The sequence below is a fragment of the Melospiza georgiana genome, chromosome 1 (genome assembly GCF_028018845.1).
Source record: "Melospiza georgiana isolate bMelGeo1 chromosome 1, bMelGeo1.pri, whole genome shotgun sequence".
Classification (NCBI taxonomy): Eukaryota; Metazoa; Chordata; class Aves; order Passeriformes; family Passerellidae; genus Melospiza; species Melospiza georgiana.
In genome coordinates, this window is record NC_080430.1 from 21,790,175 (window position 1) to 21,805,681 (window position 15,507).

At 37.0% G+C, this 15,507-nt stretch overlaps 1 protein-coding gene across 1 annotated transcript in view; it reads left to right on the top strand.

Annotated features, from left to right (window-relative positions):
• Positions 1-15,507, top strand: part of ITGA8 (integrin subunit alpha 8) — a 109,785-nt gene that overhangs the window by 64,452 nt on the left and 29,826 nt on the right. Inside the window, exons 22-25 of the mRNA XM_058028536.1 lie at positions 2,453-2,532; positions 5,512-5,592; positions 10,515-10,620; positions 12,407-12,565. Coding sequence (XP_057884519.1) covers positions 2,453-2,532; positions 5,512-5,592; positions 10,515-10,620; positions 12,407-12,565 — 426 coding nt within the window. The remainder of the gene's footprint in view (positions 1-2,452; positions 2,533-5,511; positions 5,593-10,514; positions 10,621-12,406; positions 12,566-15,507) is intronic.

A 15,507-nucleotide genomic window follows, 5' to 3' on the forward strand; every position in this document is an offset into this window, starting at 1 on the left:
ATAAGGCTAGAAGACTGGAGGCTTGGAAGATCTTGCCTATTTCTTGGTATGTACCAAACTGATTCTTCAAGAGAGCCCAGTTTTATCTTTCTTTAGCACTGTAAGACACTTCATAAAAAGCTACACCTCTGTCTCTCAGCATACTCCTAAATCCTGTCAAACATAATAGGCTAAAACTTATCAGTAATAGCAGAAATGTCATGTATTTCAAAGACACATGATGTTACAAACATGGAAATAATGCAGTCTTAATTAAACTTACCTCACTTCAAAAATTTTAAGTAAAAATAAACTATTCTGATAAAATTTCTGTGCTACTAAAATAAGGATGTTGAATAATTGGTAAGTTATATGCTCAAGCAAGATAAACTCCTTTGGCCTCAGTGGCCAAGGGCATGTGAGCATCCTTGCCCTATTATTAGTGGCAATATCAAGGGTTACATGACATAAACAAAGTCATATGGCTCCACAAAGACAACATCTGCAACTTATTAGGGTTGTACAGTAGGAGTGTGTTTCACTATTAAAGATGAAGCCTCAGGGGTGTAATAGATCATCAGAACTGCAGTTCATGGCTGCTCAGTCTGATGAAAATTTTATCTTTGGTTCATCAAATGTTTTTTCTGCTATCATTGGAAACAAATTTATTTAGACTGGTTAGTAAAAACAGGAAGATAAATGGTGAGTTTAATATCTGGAAATTTTTGTCTAAAAGACAAAAGTCATTATATTTTTAAAGGTGAATGGAATATCAATAGAGTTGGTAATATCATCTCCAAAAAGTGAGCTTAAAATTAAACAGAGCTTACATCTTTATTCCAAGTTAGCTATTCAACTTTTGAGCAATTTAATGAGCACTGTCTTTTCATCTGAAAGATTTTGCTTCAAACAGGAGATCTACTGAAACTATGAAATTAAGATAGTCAGAATTCAGAGATTTGAACTCACCATTCAATTTATGATAACAGTATTGGTTCAGCTTGAGTCAGCTGAAAGTAGATGAAACATGTTAGGTAAGTTTTGTCTGGTGATGGATTGTGTTGCACCACTGCAAATGAAGAAATAGGAGAATTGAATGAAAAAAAATGATGGTAAAAAGGAATTGCTTAAACATATGAAATGATGTTCACAGAGGAAAATTCCTCATCTTCAATGATGTTGAATTTAGGTCCCTACATTTGTGTGTCCTATCCTGTTGTTAACAAGTTTCCTGAAGTATTCTGAGGAAATTATGCCAAGCAGACAACCTTTTTTTCTCCCCCCCCCATGCCCAGTCTAGTCAGACATTGGCAGAGATGAGGGAATAATGTCCTCATTTCCTGATGCTTTTTGATGAATTTCTCACAAAGATTGTTTGTCCACATGGAGAATATATCTATGCGTTACCATCCTTTTTAAAAACGTGCAAGTACAATGTGCATGTTATCCTGCTAGAAATTCTGCCATTAGGCCAGATGGAAGGTAGAGGAGGAGTGAGGAGTTGTAGGAATTGAAAAATTCACATTTTGAAAATTACCAGATTTAAACATGCAGTTGAAAGAATTAAAAACAATGATTTAAACATTGCAGTAGAATTTAATTAATTGAACATTGAGGACAGATGGCATCTCCTGCTACTCACCTGGCACTTACACAGTGGGGCTGTAAATGTGTCCAGTGAGAGGCTTACAGAGACCCCACCATGGGCTATTGTATATTCCTTCTCTAGTTAGCCCTTCTCTCTTCTGAATAAACTTGGTCTGCTTATCCCTGCTCTTCTTGCAAAGCAAATGGAAATTGTCAAAAGGAGGAAGCCAGGTCTGCTTAAACACAAAGCAGCACCAGTGGAAGCGCTTACCTCCTTCAGTTTTGGGACCTGTGTGTTTTACTCTCTCCTCTGGTCACTCACTCCCAAGTTGTAGCAAATTGAACTGAAAATATAACTTTGAAGCTGTATTCCTCTTAACAGATCCACAATGGAAAAAAAAATCAACTAGAAGTAAATTAAACTGGTGCTAGTTTAGCCTCAGGTGCTCAGTCAGCCCCACAGTGCCTGAAGCCGGCAGTGCAGAGCTGCCAGGTGCAGAGACAGTGCAGGGAGCCTGCAGACCTGGCCAGGGGCGTGCATGGATGGAGGCAGGGATCAGAGCTGCCAGACAACTGTTATTTGCTTTTGGCTTGGCTTGGCAAAGCAAAGACTGTCTGGATGAAGAAGGGCCCACTGCTGTGTTCTTGGGAGTGCTTCTCTATTCCTCTGATCTTTCCTCTTTCCAGCCAAGTTTTCCATCTGGTGACATACAGAGGCAGGAGGGTATTTTTTCCTGAGAACAACTAGATGATGTTATTTCATACTAATTTTGAAAAGCAACAGTATCCAGTATAAGTCTGTGAAATGCAATGTTGAACAGTGCTGCTTTATTGATCTGGAGAGATCAACTGTTTCTAGTAACCTGTTGTTTTGTTTCTTTCTCAGTTCTCTGCAGGCATTCGATTTTCTGTTCAGCATTTTGAAAATGCAGACTTCAGCATCAATTTTGAGCTGCAAATAAAAAGGTTAGATATTTTATCAAGAGCATGGTTATTTAAATTATTAATTCCTTTTGCCATATGAAGTTTATTATATAATAAGGTCCCTTTTGAGTATCAGTAATTATTTCAGGGGCTCTCCAATGGTAGTTTATGTCACAAGGATTTTTGAATTTGGAGCCTCATTAACTATTGGGAGAATCAGTCCTATTTCTTTAAAATTCAGGTTATTCAGGTATTTCTTTAAAATTCAGGTTAACTGAGTTTTTAAGCATCTTCTGCAGATTTGCCAAATCTGAACTTTATTTAAACTTCAGAATTAATACACAGTAATCACTTTGTAACAACAGTGAATATGCACAAACATATCGTGCTCTGAATTAAACCAGACATGCTTCTTCTTCAAAATTTAGAAAACAAAAGGAAAGCAGTTAAAATCTGCTCAGCAGATTTACTGGCACAGAGAGAACTGTTTCAGTTTGATGCAGGTGAACCTTTGTAATTTTTCCATTTGATTCCTCCCCATTTGTGGGCTTCACATAATAATATTGTAGAATCTTGTGTTTTATACTGAGCAGAACTTCTCCCACAGAGACAAAAAAGCACGGAGTGGGCTGGGTTAGGATAACAGCAAAAACAAACCTGGGACCTTTTCAGTAGGTGGAAGGGCTGCTGCTCCATCTGTCCTCATCAAATACTCGCTGGAGTTCTGCATGGGGCCCTCCCTGCCCCACATGCAGAGACTTAATTGCTAATGTCTGGCCTTTAATGAGGGCCTTGATCATGTTCATTATGGTAAATAACTGAGACATTTGAAATGTTTAAGTCATGTCTCCATAATGTAATCCTTGAAGGGAAAGGACATGCAGAAACTCAGGGAGTGCACACCAATGGCACAGAAGTGCATTGGGGATTTGGTCTCCCTGGAATCTGGGTGGGGACCGTGCAAACCTGGACATGAGCTCTCCTGGAGAGAGACACAGCATTTACCTTATAGGCCCCCTGTCCATGCCACTATTCATTTCTTAGTGCAAGCAGTAGTTTTAAATGGTTATCTGAGGCTCCCAGATAAAAGGTGTCACCATCCTTTTCGTGCTGTGAGTCTAGGGAGGTCCAGAGCTTTTTGGGTTGTTAAGTCTGTCTAGGTAATAAGAGTTGAATGTAGGTAACAGTTTTTAAAAAGTGACAAGAATTTCCTAAGGAATAAGTCTGAACTTCAGGAGACAACAACATCTCATGCTTCCTCCGTGGGTGTGACTCACTAAAATGTAAAGGAAGGAAATGTGTTGGGCTACAAACTGGTATGAAAATATTGAAGAGCACACAGCTATTTAAAAAACAGCAAAAAAGGAAAGAGTAAAGAGTAAAATTTCTTGCATTGGGAATGTACCCTACAGTTAAAACTCACTGCTTTGTACATTCATTCACAAGCAGCAGGACAGTTTGTGTATTTCTATGTTCTTAGTGAACAGATAAAACAATCCTAAAAGAAAAACAGAGCAGAACTCCATGAAGCAAATAGAGGAAATTGCCTAGATGGAGGCAAGAACACATCTGAATTTGCGTCCTACTTTAATTTATTCAAAAGAGAGGACTTTCATTTGCTTCAAAACATCAAGTGGAAAATGAGTATTTTGGTTTGCAAAACTTAAGTTCATTACATATAAGAAACAAGCAAGAGGCTGAGAAGTGTCTTGAAATCTGATTCCTTTTCTGATGTGGATGTTGCTATGCAATTATGTACCTCTTAGACAGAGAGAGATGTCTTGGCACTTCTTTTAAACTGTTTTCTTCTCCAAAAAATGCCATAAAGCATGAACAAGGTTTGAATAGCAGATATGTATGACCAAAATCTGTATTTTAACTCTATGGAAATTAAGACAAATAAGCAAGTTGGAGAGCAGCTTATTCTAACAAAATAGTGGTACAATAATTTTATAATAATAACACTTTAAACAATTTTTGTACATTTATACTCAAAAAAATGGCTATAGAGTATTACCTAAAATTTCAAATAATGTTTGATGGGAATTTGCATTAGTTTACAAACAAATTAGAGCTGCTCTTAATTTCAGCAATCTGTAACCAGAAAGCCTGGATCAAAGCTCTTTATTCCTCAGGAGTCAGTCACTGGAAATGCTGACCTCCTCTGAATGTTTCCAATTGACTGATGGTACCCAGATGTGATAGCAGCAAACTGGGACAGCAATAGAAACTTGGTGTTCATGGAGCAAGGAAACCACACTTGATTGAAAAAGAAATCCAAATTTAGTGTTGTTAATCTCATAGTTAAATAAATTCTAAGTCTGTAATTACTTCACTATCTTCATGAATTTGAACTTGCAAACCTTTTTTATAGGAATGGGCTATAATCACAGGAGTAGCCTTTTGAAGTAAGAGAAACTATGTTTATTACTAAGGATTTACAATCAGAAAAGACAATAAGATGAGTGAGAGCTCTAGATTTTAAACATGGAGATCTGTTTTCACTACTAAGTGGTTTTAAAAATGTAAACACTCTGGATAGGGGAGGGAAGAAAATAAGAAAATGAAAGAAACAGTTGATCTTGGTTCTTTTTCCCCAAAGACTAAGTCATGCTAAAGTCACAGGTTTGGAGAATCATAAAAATAAATTTTATTCTAACAAAGCTTGTATTGTTCATTAACACTGCCTTCCTCCAGTGTATGAAACAAAGTTCTATTCTATTAAGGTACTTTTATCTATACAGATAGCCAAGTTGTACAAGGTATTCTGATCCAAATAAATTTGTAACATCTTATTCATCATCACAGGATTCTTTAAAGGAAGCTTCAGTTGATGATATTATTAAATATGTGATGAGCTCAAATAATATCCATCTTAAATACCCGTGTCCTACAAGACTGAAGAGTGCCAGTAGGAATCTCATTTTGTGATATGCCCAGTGGGCCTTGTGTGTTGAGTGATATGATAATCTAGAGTTCTGATATAAAACCTTTGTTAATATTTGTACATATATTTTCCAGTTCTAACAAGATAAATCCCACCAGCAACTTAGTGAACCTCCATATCAACATCAGTGCTGCAGCTCAAGTACAGATCAGAGGGTAAGTATTCAACTATTTAAACTCATTTTGATAACTACTTTTTTAACAGAATCTTTCTGCATATGATAATCCCGTGCTTATTATAAACCCAAATGCCTAATCCATCTAGGACACCTGGGTCTCACCCCTGCAAGCCTTGCAGGATGGAACTACTACAAACTTATTGACTGACTGTGCAAAGACAGCAACTTAAAGAATCTCACATTGTAGTAACACTAGTCAGAGCCAGCATTTCATTTGTGCATTCAAATTGTGCATGGATGTTACTAATATAAAATGCCTGCTCATATGTGTAGGTCTTCTTGTGCAACCACTTGGATGCTTAATGCTGAATACCAAACAGAATCTACAGCTTTTATGGCTGGAAATGCGAAACACATTATGGCAAGGCATGTAGTAATAGAGAGCAGAGTGAGGCCTTTGAAGAAAGGATGAGTAAGAAATGAGTAATGATAAACTGTTCACTGACACAAAGTATACCAAAATTAAACAAGTACAGGATATAATCAAAGATGATAATTTCTATCTCTCTTGTTGTATACAGCTTAGTTTTAGAAATTATAAAATGCAATTAGGTGATAATTGCCAGCTGAACACGAGCCAGCACTGTGCCTGTGTGGCCAAGGAGGCCAATGGCACCCTGGCTTGTATCAGACATGGTGTGGCCAGCAGGCATTGATCAGCCCTCTGTGCTTGGCACTGGTGAGGCCAAACCTCAAACACTGGCATCATTTTTGCACCCCTCTCTACCAGAAGGGCATTGAGGTACTGAAGGAAAGAGAAACAAAGCTGATGGAGGGCCTGGAGCAGCTGAGGCAGCTGGGGGCGTTCAGCCTGGAGAAAAGGAGGCTCAGGAAGACCTTACTGCTCTCTACAAATAACTGAAAGGAAGTAGAAGTATGGTGGGAATCAGTCTCCTCTCCCAGATAACAAGTGAGAGGACAAGATGAAATGGCCTCTAGTGGCAGCAGGGGAGGTTCAGTTTAGATATTAGGAAAATCTTCTTCACAGAAGGAGTTGTCAAGGACTGGAAGAGGCTCCTCAGGGAAGTGGTACAATCACTATCCTGGAAGATATTGAAAAGAGGTGTAGATCTGGCACTGAGGGACATGCTTTAATAGTGAACTTGGCAGCACTAGTTTTATGGTTGGACTCCATGATCTTTAAGGTTTTTTCCAACCTAAATGATTCTAAGATTTTATAATATTAGAGTGCCCTGTAAAATCTTGGAGCTAGACTCCTATTCTGGCATCCTGGAGGAAGTCAGGAGGATGTCTGGGATATTAGATTTCCTACATCTCCTCTTATGAAACTACAGCTCAAAAAAAAACAAACCTTAACCATTATCAGCTCTGCAGAGGTTGAACAGGAGCTACAAGATCCAGATTCACTTCCACAGTCAGGCCATGAGGCTTGGCTGATGCAAGGAGGGTAGATGTCTCTTATGTGGGGTAGATGTCTCTAATTTGATGCACCTCAAGAGGCTGCCTTAGATGTAAAAAAATTAAAATTTATTTATTTATGGGGCTTTAATTTATAAAAATGTATTTATTGTTGTCACTTCCGAGACAATATGACTATCTAGTACTAGCAATAAGTAAAATAATTTTGCAGATCACAGACAACATGTTTTATGTTTTAATATTCAATCTATCTGCTCTAATCTCGTCTAATATTCAGTCTAAATCTGAGGGATTTTAAAAGGATTTTTTCATCATATTTTGTAAATGTATTCCAGATTAAGAAGACCCTAAAACTAGTCAGGTGGAACAAAAAAAGCTGTCAGTCAAAGACTGTGTGGATATATGTTAATTATTTTATTTCTGAAAAGGAGCACTTGAAATACAACTTGTTGAATAAGAACATAAGTGAGAATATTATTTCATTCTCTGTAGGTAGTGGTGATCTAAGGAAATGAGCTGGATAGAAAGAGAGGTGAAGAATACAAAAGGTGTAATACAGAAGTAGAGGCTGAGGAGAAAAGAATCAAAGGTGTTATTTAATGGGCTACAGATGCATGAGGAAGTGTTGGGAGCCAGCAGCTGCTGGGTGTTGCCATGGGTGAGCACCCCAGGCTAAGGACAGGCTGGAGTTTTGGACTGGAACAGTTGTGGTTACATACACAGGACTTCCCAGTAAGGGTTGCTTCCAGTGCTGTGGATTTTTTTGGGTTTTTTTTTGGTTGGGTTTTTTTTTTTTTTTTTTGTTTTTTTTTTTTGGTGAAGTCTGTCATCACTTTAATAAAAAAGTCTTACAAACTTTTTAATTTTTGCAGACTCTTTGGAAACTTTGTCTCAATCATGCTTTTACTGTTCCATAGAGTGTTCCTTTTAATGAAACCTTCTGTAACATGTAAATTGATAGACCAAAAAATGACCACAAAATGCTCAGTTCTTACAAGCTTGATGATAAGTGGAAAAAGTTGCTTGAACTGCTGCCTGCAGTTCTAGGAAACAGGTTATTAAATAAAGAGGAATTACTTAATTGAATGACTTCCAGTTTCTTTCTTCTTAAGTATTTTAGTTTCCTTATTAGCTATAGCATTTCCAAATGCTTTGTTGACAGATTTTGCTAATTACTCAGAGATGCTAAAGCATGCAGTTCCAAGGGAATTGCTCACTATTTCCTAGATAAAAGTAAAAGAGAGACTATGTCCACATTTGGACTGGAAAATATCTTGCATTAGTTTCTTTACTTCTCTTCTGAGAATTGCACAGAGTGGAACTGAGTGCATCATACATTGTACTGAGGAAAAACAAGTATTTATGAAACTGTGCATATGCATATATGCAGATATACTTGCACAGTGGAATGCAAGTCCTAATGCTTCTTCTGTGAGAAAGGAAGAAATCTTCTTCAATAGCCTCTTTAAAAGAAAATTAACCTAACTCCTTAGATAATTCAATAAGCAGTTGCTTTGATAACAAAGATTTAATTATTTTGCTTACCTTTCTTCCTCTATAAAAATGTAGGAGTTTTAGTATTGGCATTGTTATCTCCCGCTGCTGAAAAAGCACTAGAGGAATGAGAGATTTAAGAAGGAAGTAATTTGGGTTTAGAGAATTTGTAGCTGGCAGAATTTTTTTTTGTATATCCCCATATAAGTCTTTTCTGTGCACTATACTTTATTTATCATATTTTTCAGTACTTTTGTTTCATGATAATTGTCACCTAAAAGTCTAGGAAAAATTCTTGTCTAATAAATCATTCAAATGTTAAAAACATTCTCAATTAAATGCAAAATAAAATAGTAAAAAGTGTGAATTTGTTTTTCTTTGACCCCATTTTGTTAGTTTTGTGTCAATAGTGGAAGTCCTCAAAATAACTGTAAATTCTGTTTAAGTTCTTATATACACTACAATAATTTTAATTTAATGTCTAAATTTATACTTTACATTTTGTAATCCCATGGATAAGAATACTTCCCTGGCAGTGCAAGAGAAAACACTGAGTTTTGAAACCTCATGTCTTCTTCTTTTTGTCTCTGTACAGTTTCTGCTTTGCAGTTTTTTATGGTAGATTAAGAGTCTATGTTTCTTGGCTTTCGTAACACTCTGAAGTTCCTATTCTCCAACACCAATCATAATTAAAATTCCTATTGGAAACAAGATGATTTGGGAAACTTAGGCCAAGTACCTAATGAGAAATTACTTTTTAATTAATATGTTTTATATTAGGATTGGCTTGTGAATTTAACCTCTGGCATTCTTGTTAGTCCAAACTGCTGGCATTTTGAAGTCTGAGGAAGTTTTAAGAGTTAGGATACTCCTGAACACACCAAATTTCACCAGGAGTTGTACTTCAGCTGGATGGCATTAAGCTGTTCTTCTCTGGGATTTCCTGCTGCTTTGAGAAGCTGTATACTGTAGAAAATTTTCATTCATTGTATATAACAGAAGAGCTGTAATCAAGAACAGTTTGTTCCTTCCAATAGTATTTTTTAGCATTTGCAACAAGACTATCCATTCTTTTCTTCAAGGGGCAATCTGCAGCAGGGCCACTGCAAAGTGATTAACAGCAGTGCCTAGAAGTCCATTATGGTATTCAAATTTTACACTCTAAAAAAATTAATTATTGTTTTTTAACAGTTTTCTGTTAGAAAAACTCCAGTTTTGGCAGAACCAACATTGAAATTCTATGGATTTTCTTTCAGCTAAAGACTCAGCAAAACTGAGTGAGAGTTGACCCTGGCAAAGAAAGGGTAACACCATTTCCTTGTAGCACCAAGGACTACATGCAGTACTTGTAGGTGACAGATGTCTGTGCCAGAACTGACCTATCATGCTAAAAGAAATTCTTGGGATCTGATTTCTCAACTTCTGAACACCTGAGTGAGGTTTAGTTGGCATCTGAATGGAATTGGTACAAGGAAATACCAATTTTTATGAGAAATAAAATGTTTGTGATTCAAATTAAAATGTTAACAGAAAACTACTTTCTCAAGGTCAAATAAAGAAGAAAAGGAAAAATAAAAAAGCAGCTGGAAAGATATCGAATACTAAGTCACAGTTTTCTTTCTTTGTTTTATTTATGTGTTGCAACTTGCAGCAATATTCCAGAGAATGCTTTAACTGCCACTTTGTTTGCAAAGCAGTTGGAAAGCCTTTTTTAGAGTCTAGACCTGAATTCTGTTTCTCAATACATCAATTTCCATTATGACTTTATGGAAGTCATAATATCTCCGTTTCCCATCTACTATGTTATGGTGTTATGGAGGCATTGGAGCATTCACCTCGCCTAATTCTAATTAATGTGTCCAAATAACAAGCCTTTGAGGGCTCAGGTTTTTATAGTGGTCATTATTTTGTTCTAAAACTAATGCAGTCATTAACTGGTAACAGTTACTGTTTTAACCCGTTTTATGCAGTTTTATACTGTTTTATACTGTTTTATACTGTTTTATACTGTTTTGCATATTACAGAGTGTCTCACCCCCCAACAATTATTTTGCCACTTCACAACTGGGAACCCAAAGATGAACCTACAAAAGAAGAAGAAGTTGGTCCTTTAGTAGAACACATCTATGAGGTAAAAATTATGTATGTTTCCACAGGACCTCATGCTGCCCCCACTGAATTCCTGATGAATTTGGTTTATTGTCTTTATCTGTGGCTAGATAAAGCCACAAATGTAAATACTCTGACTTTAGCACATGACCCAAATTTAATCTGGGAATTCACAACCCCATTATCTGTTCATATGAGTGGAGGGGATATTAGTTTATGCTAGGAGTCTGTCTTAGATATTTAAGGGATTTATAAACATTTTGGGTGTTTGACAAGAATTAAAAACAGTGCTTAAAAGTTCCTTATAATCAATGTCAAGTATCTTCTCATTAGAAGCTGTACATGCTGTGCACTGGAAAAAATGTTTTCTTTGACATTTAACTAACTGAAAAATATAATGTAGACATACATGTAAAATATTCTGATGAAAACAACTCTTAATGTTTGAAGTACACATATTTTTACCTTGTAGTTTTGTTGGTTTTTTTCCTATGGATGATTTGTCAATTAAAAGAGTTCAGCTTAGAAAAAGGGCCAATGCCCTTTTCAACTTCAGGGAATAGAAGGCATCCTTAGAATCTGATGAATGGCCTTTATTCCAGAGGGTAAAACAGGGGGCTTCACATATGGTTATAATTCACAAACTAGCACTCAAGGAAATATAAGGAACTGGGCTTAATCAGCAGTGTAAGATTACAATTTGCAGGACATACTAAAGTATAGTGAATACAACTGTAAAATACAAATTATCATTTATGAATTCCCCATCTAACACATTTCTCTAAACTGAAAAATACTTCAAATCATCCTGTCTCAAGCATCTGAGTTGTTTGTGAAACTGTATTTGTGACTTCAAATATATTCAAATAATTACAGTGATTAGTTACAGTTACTAAGGAAACCACTTACATGGTTTATATCAGCAAAGCATCCAAAAGACTGAGCAGTCTCCCAGAAGATGTAAGATTGAAAGGGCTTTTTATTTTGTTGTAACTAAAGGTCATCAGTCACAAAAATTCTGCAGATTTAAAAAGGAGGTTCTCACATCTCTAGGAACTTTGCATAAAGGTCCATGGTGTTCAGCTTCTATAATTCTTCAAGTCCAGTGACAACATATGTCCAGACTCCTGATGTCATCAGTAATTTTCAAACTGTAAACTAATATAAGGAAACTATTTTAATAGCCTAGATTTCTAAACTTTTATTATTTCTGTCTTTGCTCATTTTCCCTAGAAAAAATAATGTCTTGGGATATTAATTTAGGAAAACTAGTTCCTTTACTTCTTTTGAGAAAATCTAGATTGAGAATGTTGAAAATATAGTTCTTAACCAAAGAAGCTAGTTTAAGTTCTGCTCTATCTTCTATTCTTGTGCCCTGAAATGTGATTCTTTTGTATTCTGAACTTTTGGCTACTATTTTCAAGCATGATCTGTTACAGTTTATTGTTCATATTTCTATGGGGTTCATTTGCTAGTGTGCTTTGGGTTGGAATTTTTTTGATACTTTTTTAGAATTCAGTTCTTCATATGCAGGAAAAAATGGGAAAGTGATAGATTTCTTGAATACACACTCAGACAGAAAAGACTGTTCTCTCAGATTTGCCATTGGTTTTGTGACTAAAACAAAGAGGTTCCTCTCTCCTACCACAGATTTTCCATCAATAAAGTGAAATTTATAATCTGTAATAATCTTCCCTAAATACTCTAAGGCTATGTCCACTAAGAATTTGAAAATATCTGAGTGGTGGTTTCAATTTGTTTTGTTGTTTTTACTGCCTTGGAAAGTACTGATCATATTTCTTCAACAGCTGCACAATATAGGACCAAGTGCCATCAACCATACAGTTCTCCATGTTGGTTGGCCTGTGTCCAGTAGAGAAGAATTTCTTCTTTATATTCTCCACATTCAGACACATGGACCATTGCACTGTCAAACAAGCTATCCTATTAATCCAATGCAAATAAAGGTGAGTACTTTATTTCCATCACTTTCTGCATTTTGATTGGGATTTTTTGCCTATGTTGGAATGGAATGGAAGCTTCACATATTGGAACTTTCTTGGGAATTTTTAACAGTCCAAGATCATTTTCCTGGGTAAGAAGCAAGAAATAGATAGCCTGCAGCATTTCTAAAGTTAGTGCTTGGTGCATGTTTGGTTTCTGTACTCTTTATATGAGGAGAAGGGTGTGCTCAGTCCCGCTGTCAATGCTACCAACAGAGATGTTACAGAGGGCCCTGTTCCAGTACCAGCACTGAGGAACACCACACATCACTGGTCTCCAACTGGACATTAAGCCATTGACCACAGTTCCTTAAGTGTGATCCCACAACCCTTTCATTATTCCCTGAGTGCTCTGTCAGATCCATGTGTTTCCAGCACAGAGAACAGGATGTCATTTGGGACGGTGGCAGATGCTTTGTCCAGGTGCAAGTAGATGATGTCAGTTGTTCTTCCCTTGTTCACCAACACTGTGACTCCACCATAGAAGGCCACCAAATCTGTCAGGCACAATTTGCCTTTAGTGAAGTCATTTTGGCTGTCACCAATCACCTCCTCATTCTCCATGTGCCTTAGCATAGTTTCCAGGAAGATCTGCCCCATGATTGGGCTAGACACAAAAGTGAGACTGAGTGGTCTGTAGTTCTGCAGGTTTTCCTTTTTCACCCTCTTCAGAAATGGAGGTTATGTTTCCCCTTTTCCAGTCAGTGAGAACTTCACCAGACTGCCACAACTTTTCAGATACGGATAGTGGCTTTACCAGTTGATCTGCCAGTTCCCTCAGGTCCCATGGATGCATCTCATCAGGTCTCATGGACAAGTGCACCTTCAGATTCAGTGCAGGCAGTTCTTCATTCTCCCTTCTGTGATTTGGGCACTGTGCCTGGAGCATTCCCCAGTGAAGACTGAGGCAGGAAACTCATTGACTACCTCAGCCTTCTCAACATCCTGGGTAACCAGGTCTCCTATTTCCTTCTGGAGAGAAGTTACATTTTCCCTCACCTACCTTTTAGTATCCATAGAAGCTTTTCATATTGTTTTTAACATCCCTGGCTGCATTTAATTCTCTTAGGGCTTTAGCTTTCCTAACCCGATCCCTCGCTGCTTGGACAATTTCCTGTTTTAAGATCTATGTTTGTGATGGCAGATCCCCTCAAAAGAGCTTGGTTTGGCTCAAAGTCAGAAGATCAGGCAAAACACAGCTCTACATGTTATCCCATCAAAAACAAGGTATCCAATTTATTAAGCATGACTGATTCCAGACATTTCTGGAGTAAACAACAACACTGGCAGTAGCCTGTTAAACATCTTTCAGGGAGAGCTGCATTCCAAGTGCTAAAAATGCTCTACATCTTTTGCATACCAAAATAGGTGTGAGTTTGGTATATTGGATGAAAGGGGAGACAACTTTCTAGTGATGAGGAGTGGTCACAGCCTAAGTAGTTACAAGTCAAGTCTTTAGCCTGAACAGACAGAACTACAGTACATACTTACAAAGAGTAAATAAAATTTATGTCTACTAAATACAATATTGCTAAAGTTTTGTATTTCACCCGGGGAACCAAAGAGATGCTGGAATTCCACCCTTTTATTTAGTTTCTTTAGAGGAAAAAAAAAGCAAATGAGTGATAGGAAACAGAAGGTAGAAAATGTCTGTCCAGTTTATACCCAAAGCACATCAAAATTGGAGGCAGGGATCTTTTTCTGCATATCTTTTCTACCTAATTTTTCACCTCTTTTTCAGAAGTGGTGAGGAGGAAGAAACTAAGGTGCTGCATTTGTACTTGCAAGCCTAGCTTCTCAAACTCACTGATCAGATCAGGTTGCAAGTACATGAAAAGCAGTTCAGCCTCCTCCCACCCTAGGCACTGTGTTCTGTTTAAGATTGAATTAAGAATCTGTGTAGAATACTGCCACAGTTCTTACTGACATTTTCAGGCAATGTATATTTTTTTTATTTAATTTATTTTATTTATTGAGAAGTTCGCTCCTCCTACTTGACAATGATTGCATCTGTTACATAAAAAAGACTGAATTCTTGTGAAGCTTTTGAGAAATTTTCCTGTAATAATGGTCACTGTTGTGGCAGAATATGGCTTTAGAATATGGCTGTAGATGCGCAGTTTTTATGGCAAGAAATTAAATATCCTTTCCTTATTTCAGTTTTTCAAAGCATTGAACAGTATGAATACACAAGTCAAGTTTCAAATATGTAATGCTTATCTATTGCTTCAGATGGCAAGAGGACACAGAGACAGGCTTCTTCAAGTTTCATACAAACATCAGGATGCTTAGATCAAATTTCCAAATAAGGCTAAGGACATTAAATGCCTGACTTCTCTTGGATATCTGAACTTACCTCTCTTAGGCATTTCCCCTTTGAAATTACTCAGATTGTTCTGTTTCAATCAAAGCAGTACATTCCTCCCCACTGCTGAATTTCTTGTCTTGTAAAAAGGTTTTGTTTGAGCTTTGTTGTCTAGTCCACAAAGATAAGTCACACCTATGCACACATGGGAAGACTTTTGTTTGGGAACTTTTCTGTAGCTTATCTTCTATGAAGACAGTGAGGGATGAGAAAGGATAATAAAATTATGAATCTTAAAAAAGGTGTAAAAAGGAGCCGAAGTACTTATCAAAGATATGGAATGAATTCCAAGCTGAAGAACTCAGAACTCAGTACACTAGAACACTTGTATCTAGAAAAGAGATGACTGTGCACAAATATGATCCTCAGAATGAGTAGTGGCAGGAAGAGTGTGGGTGTGGATTGACTGTTCTCTGCCTCTTCCTGCAGAGGAACTGGAACATCTAATGAAGTCTGGGAAGCCAGATTCAAAACAAGCAAAAGGAAGTGATGGCTCATGGTGGCAGGTCTCAGGTGTCTGGAATTTGTGCCAAAGGGAAGT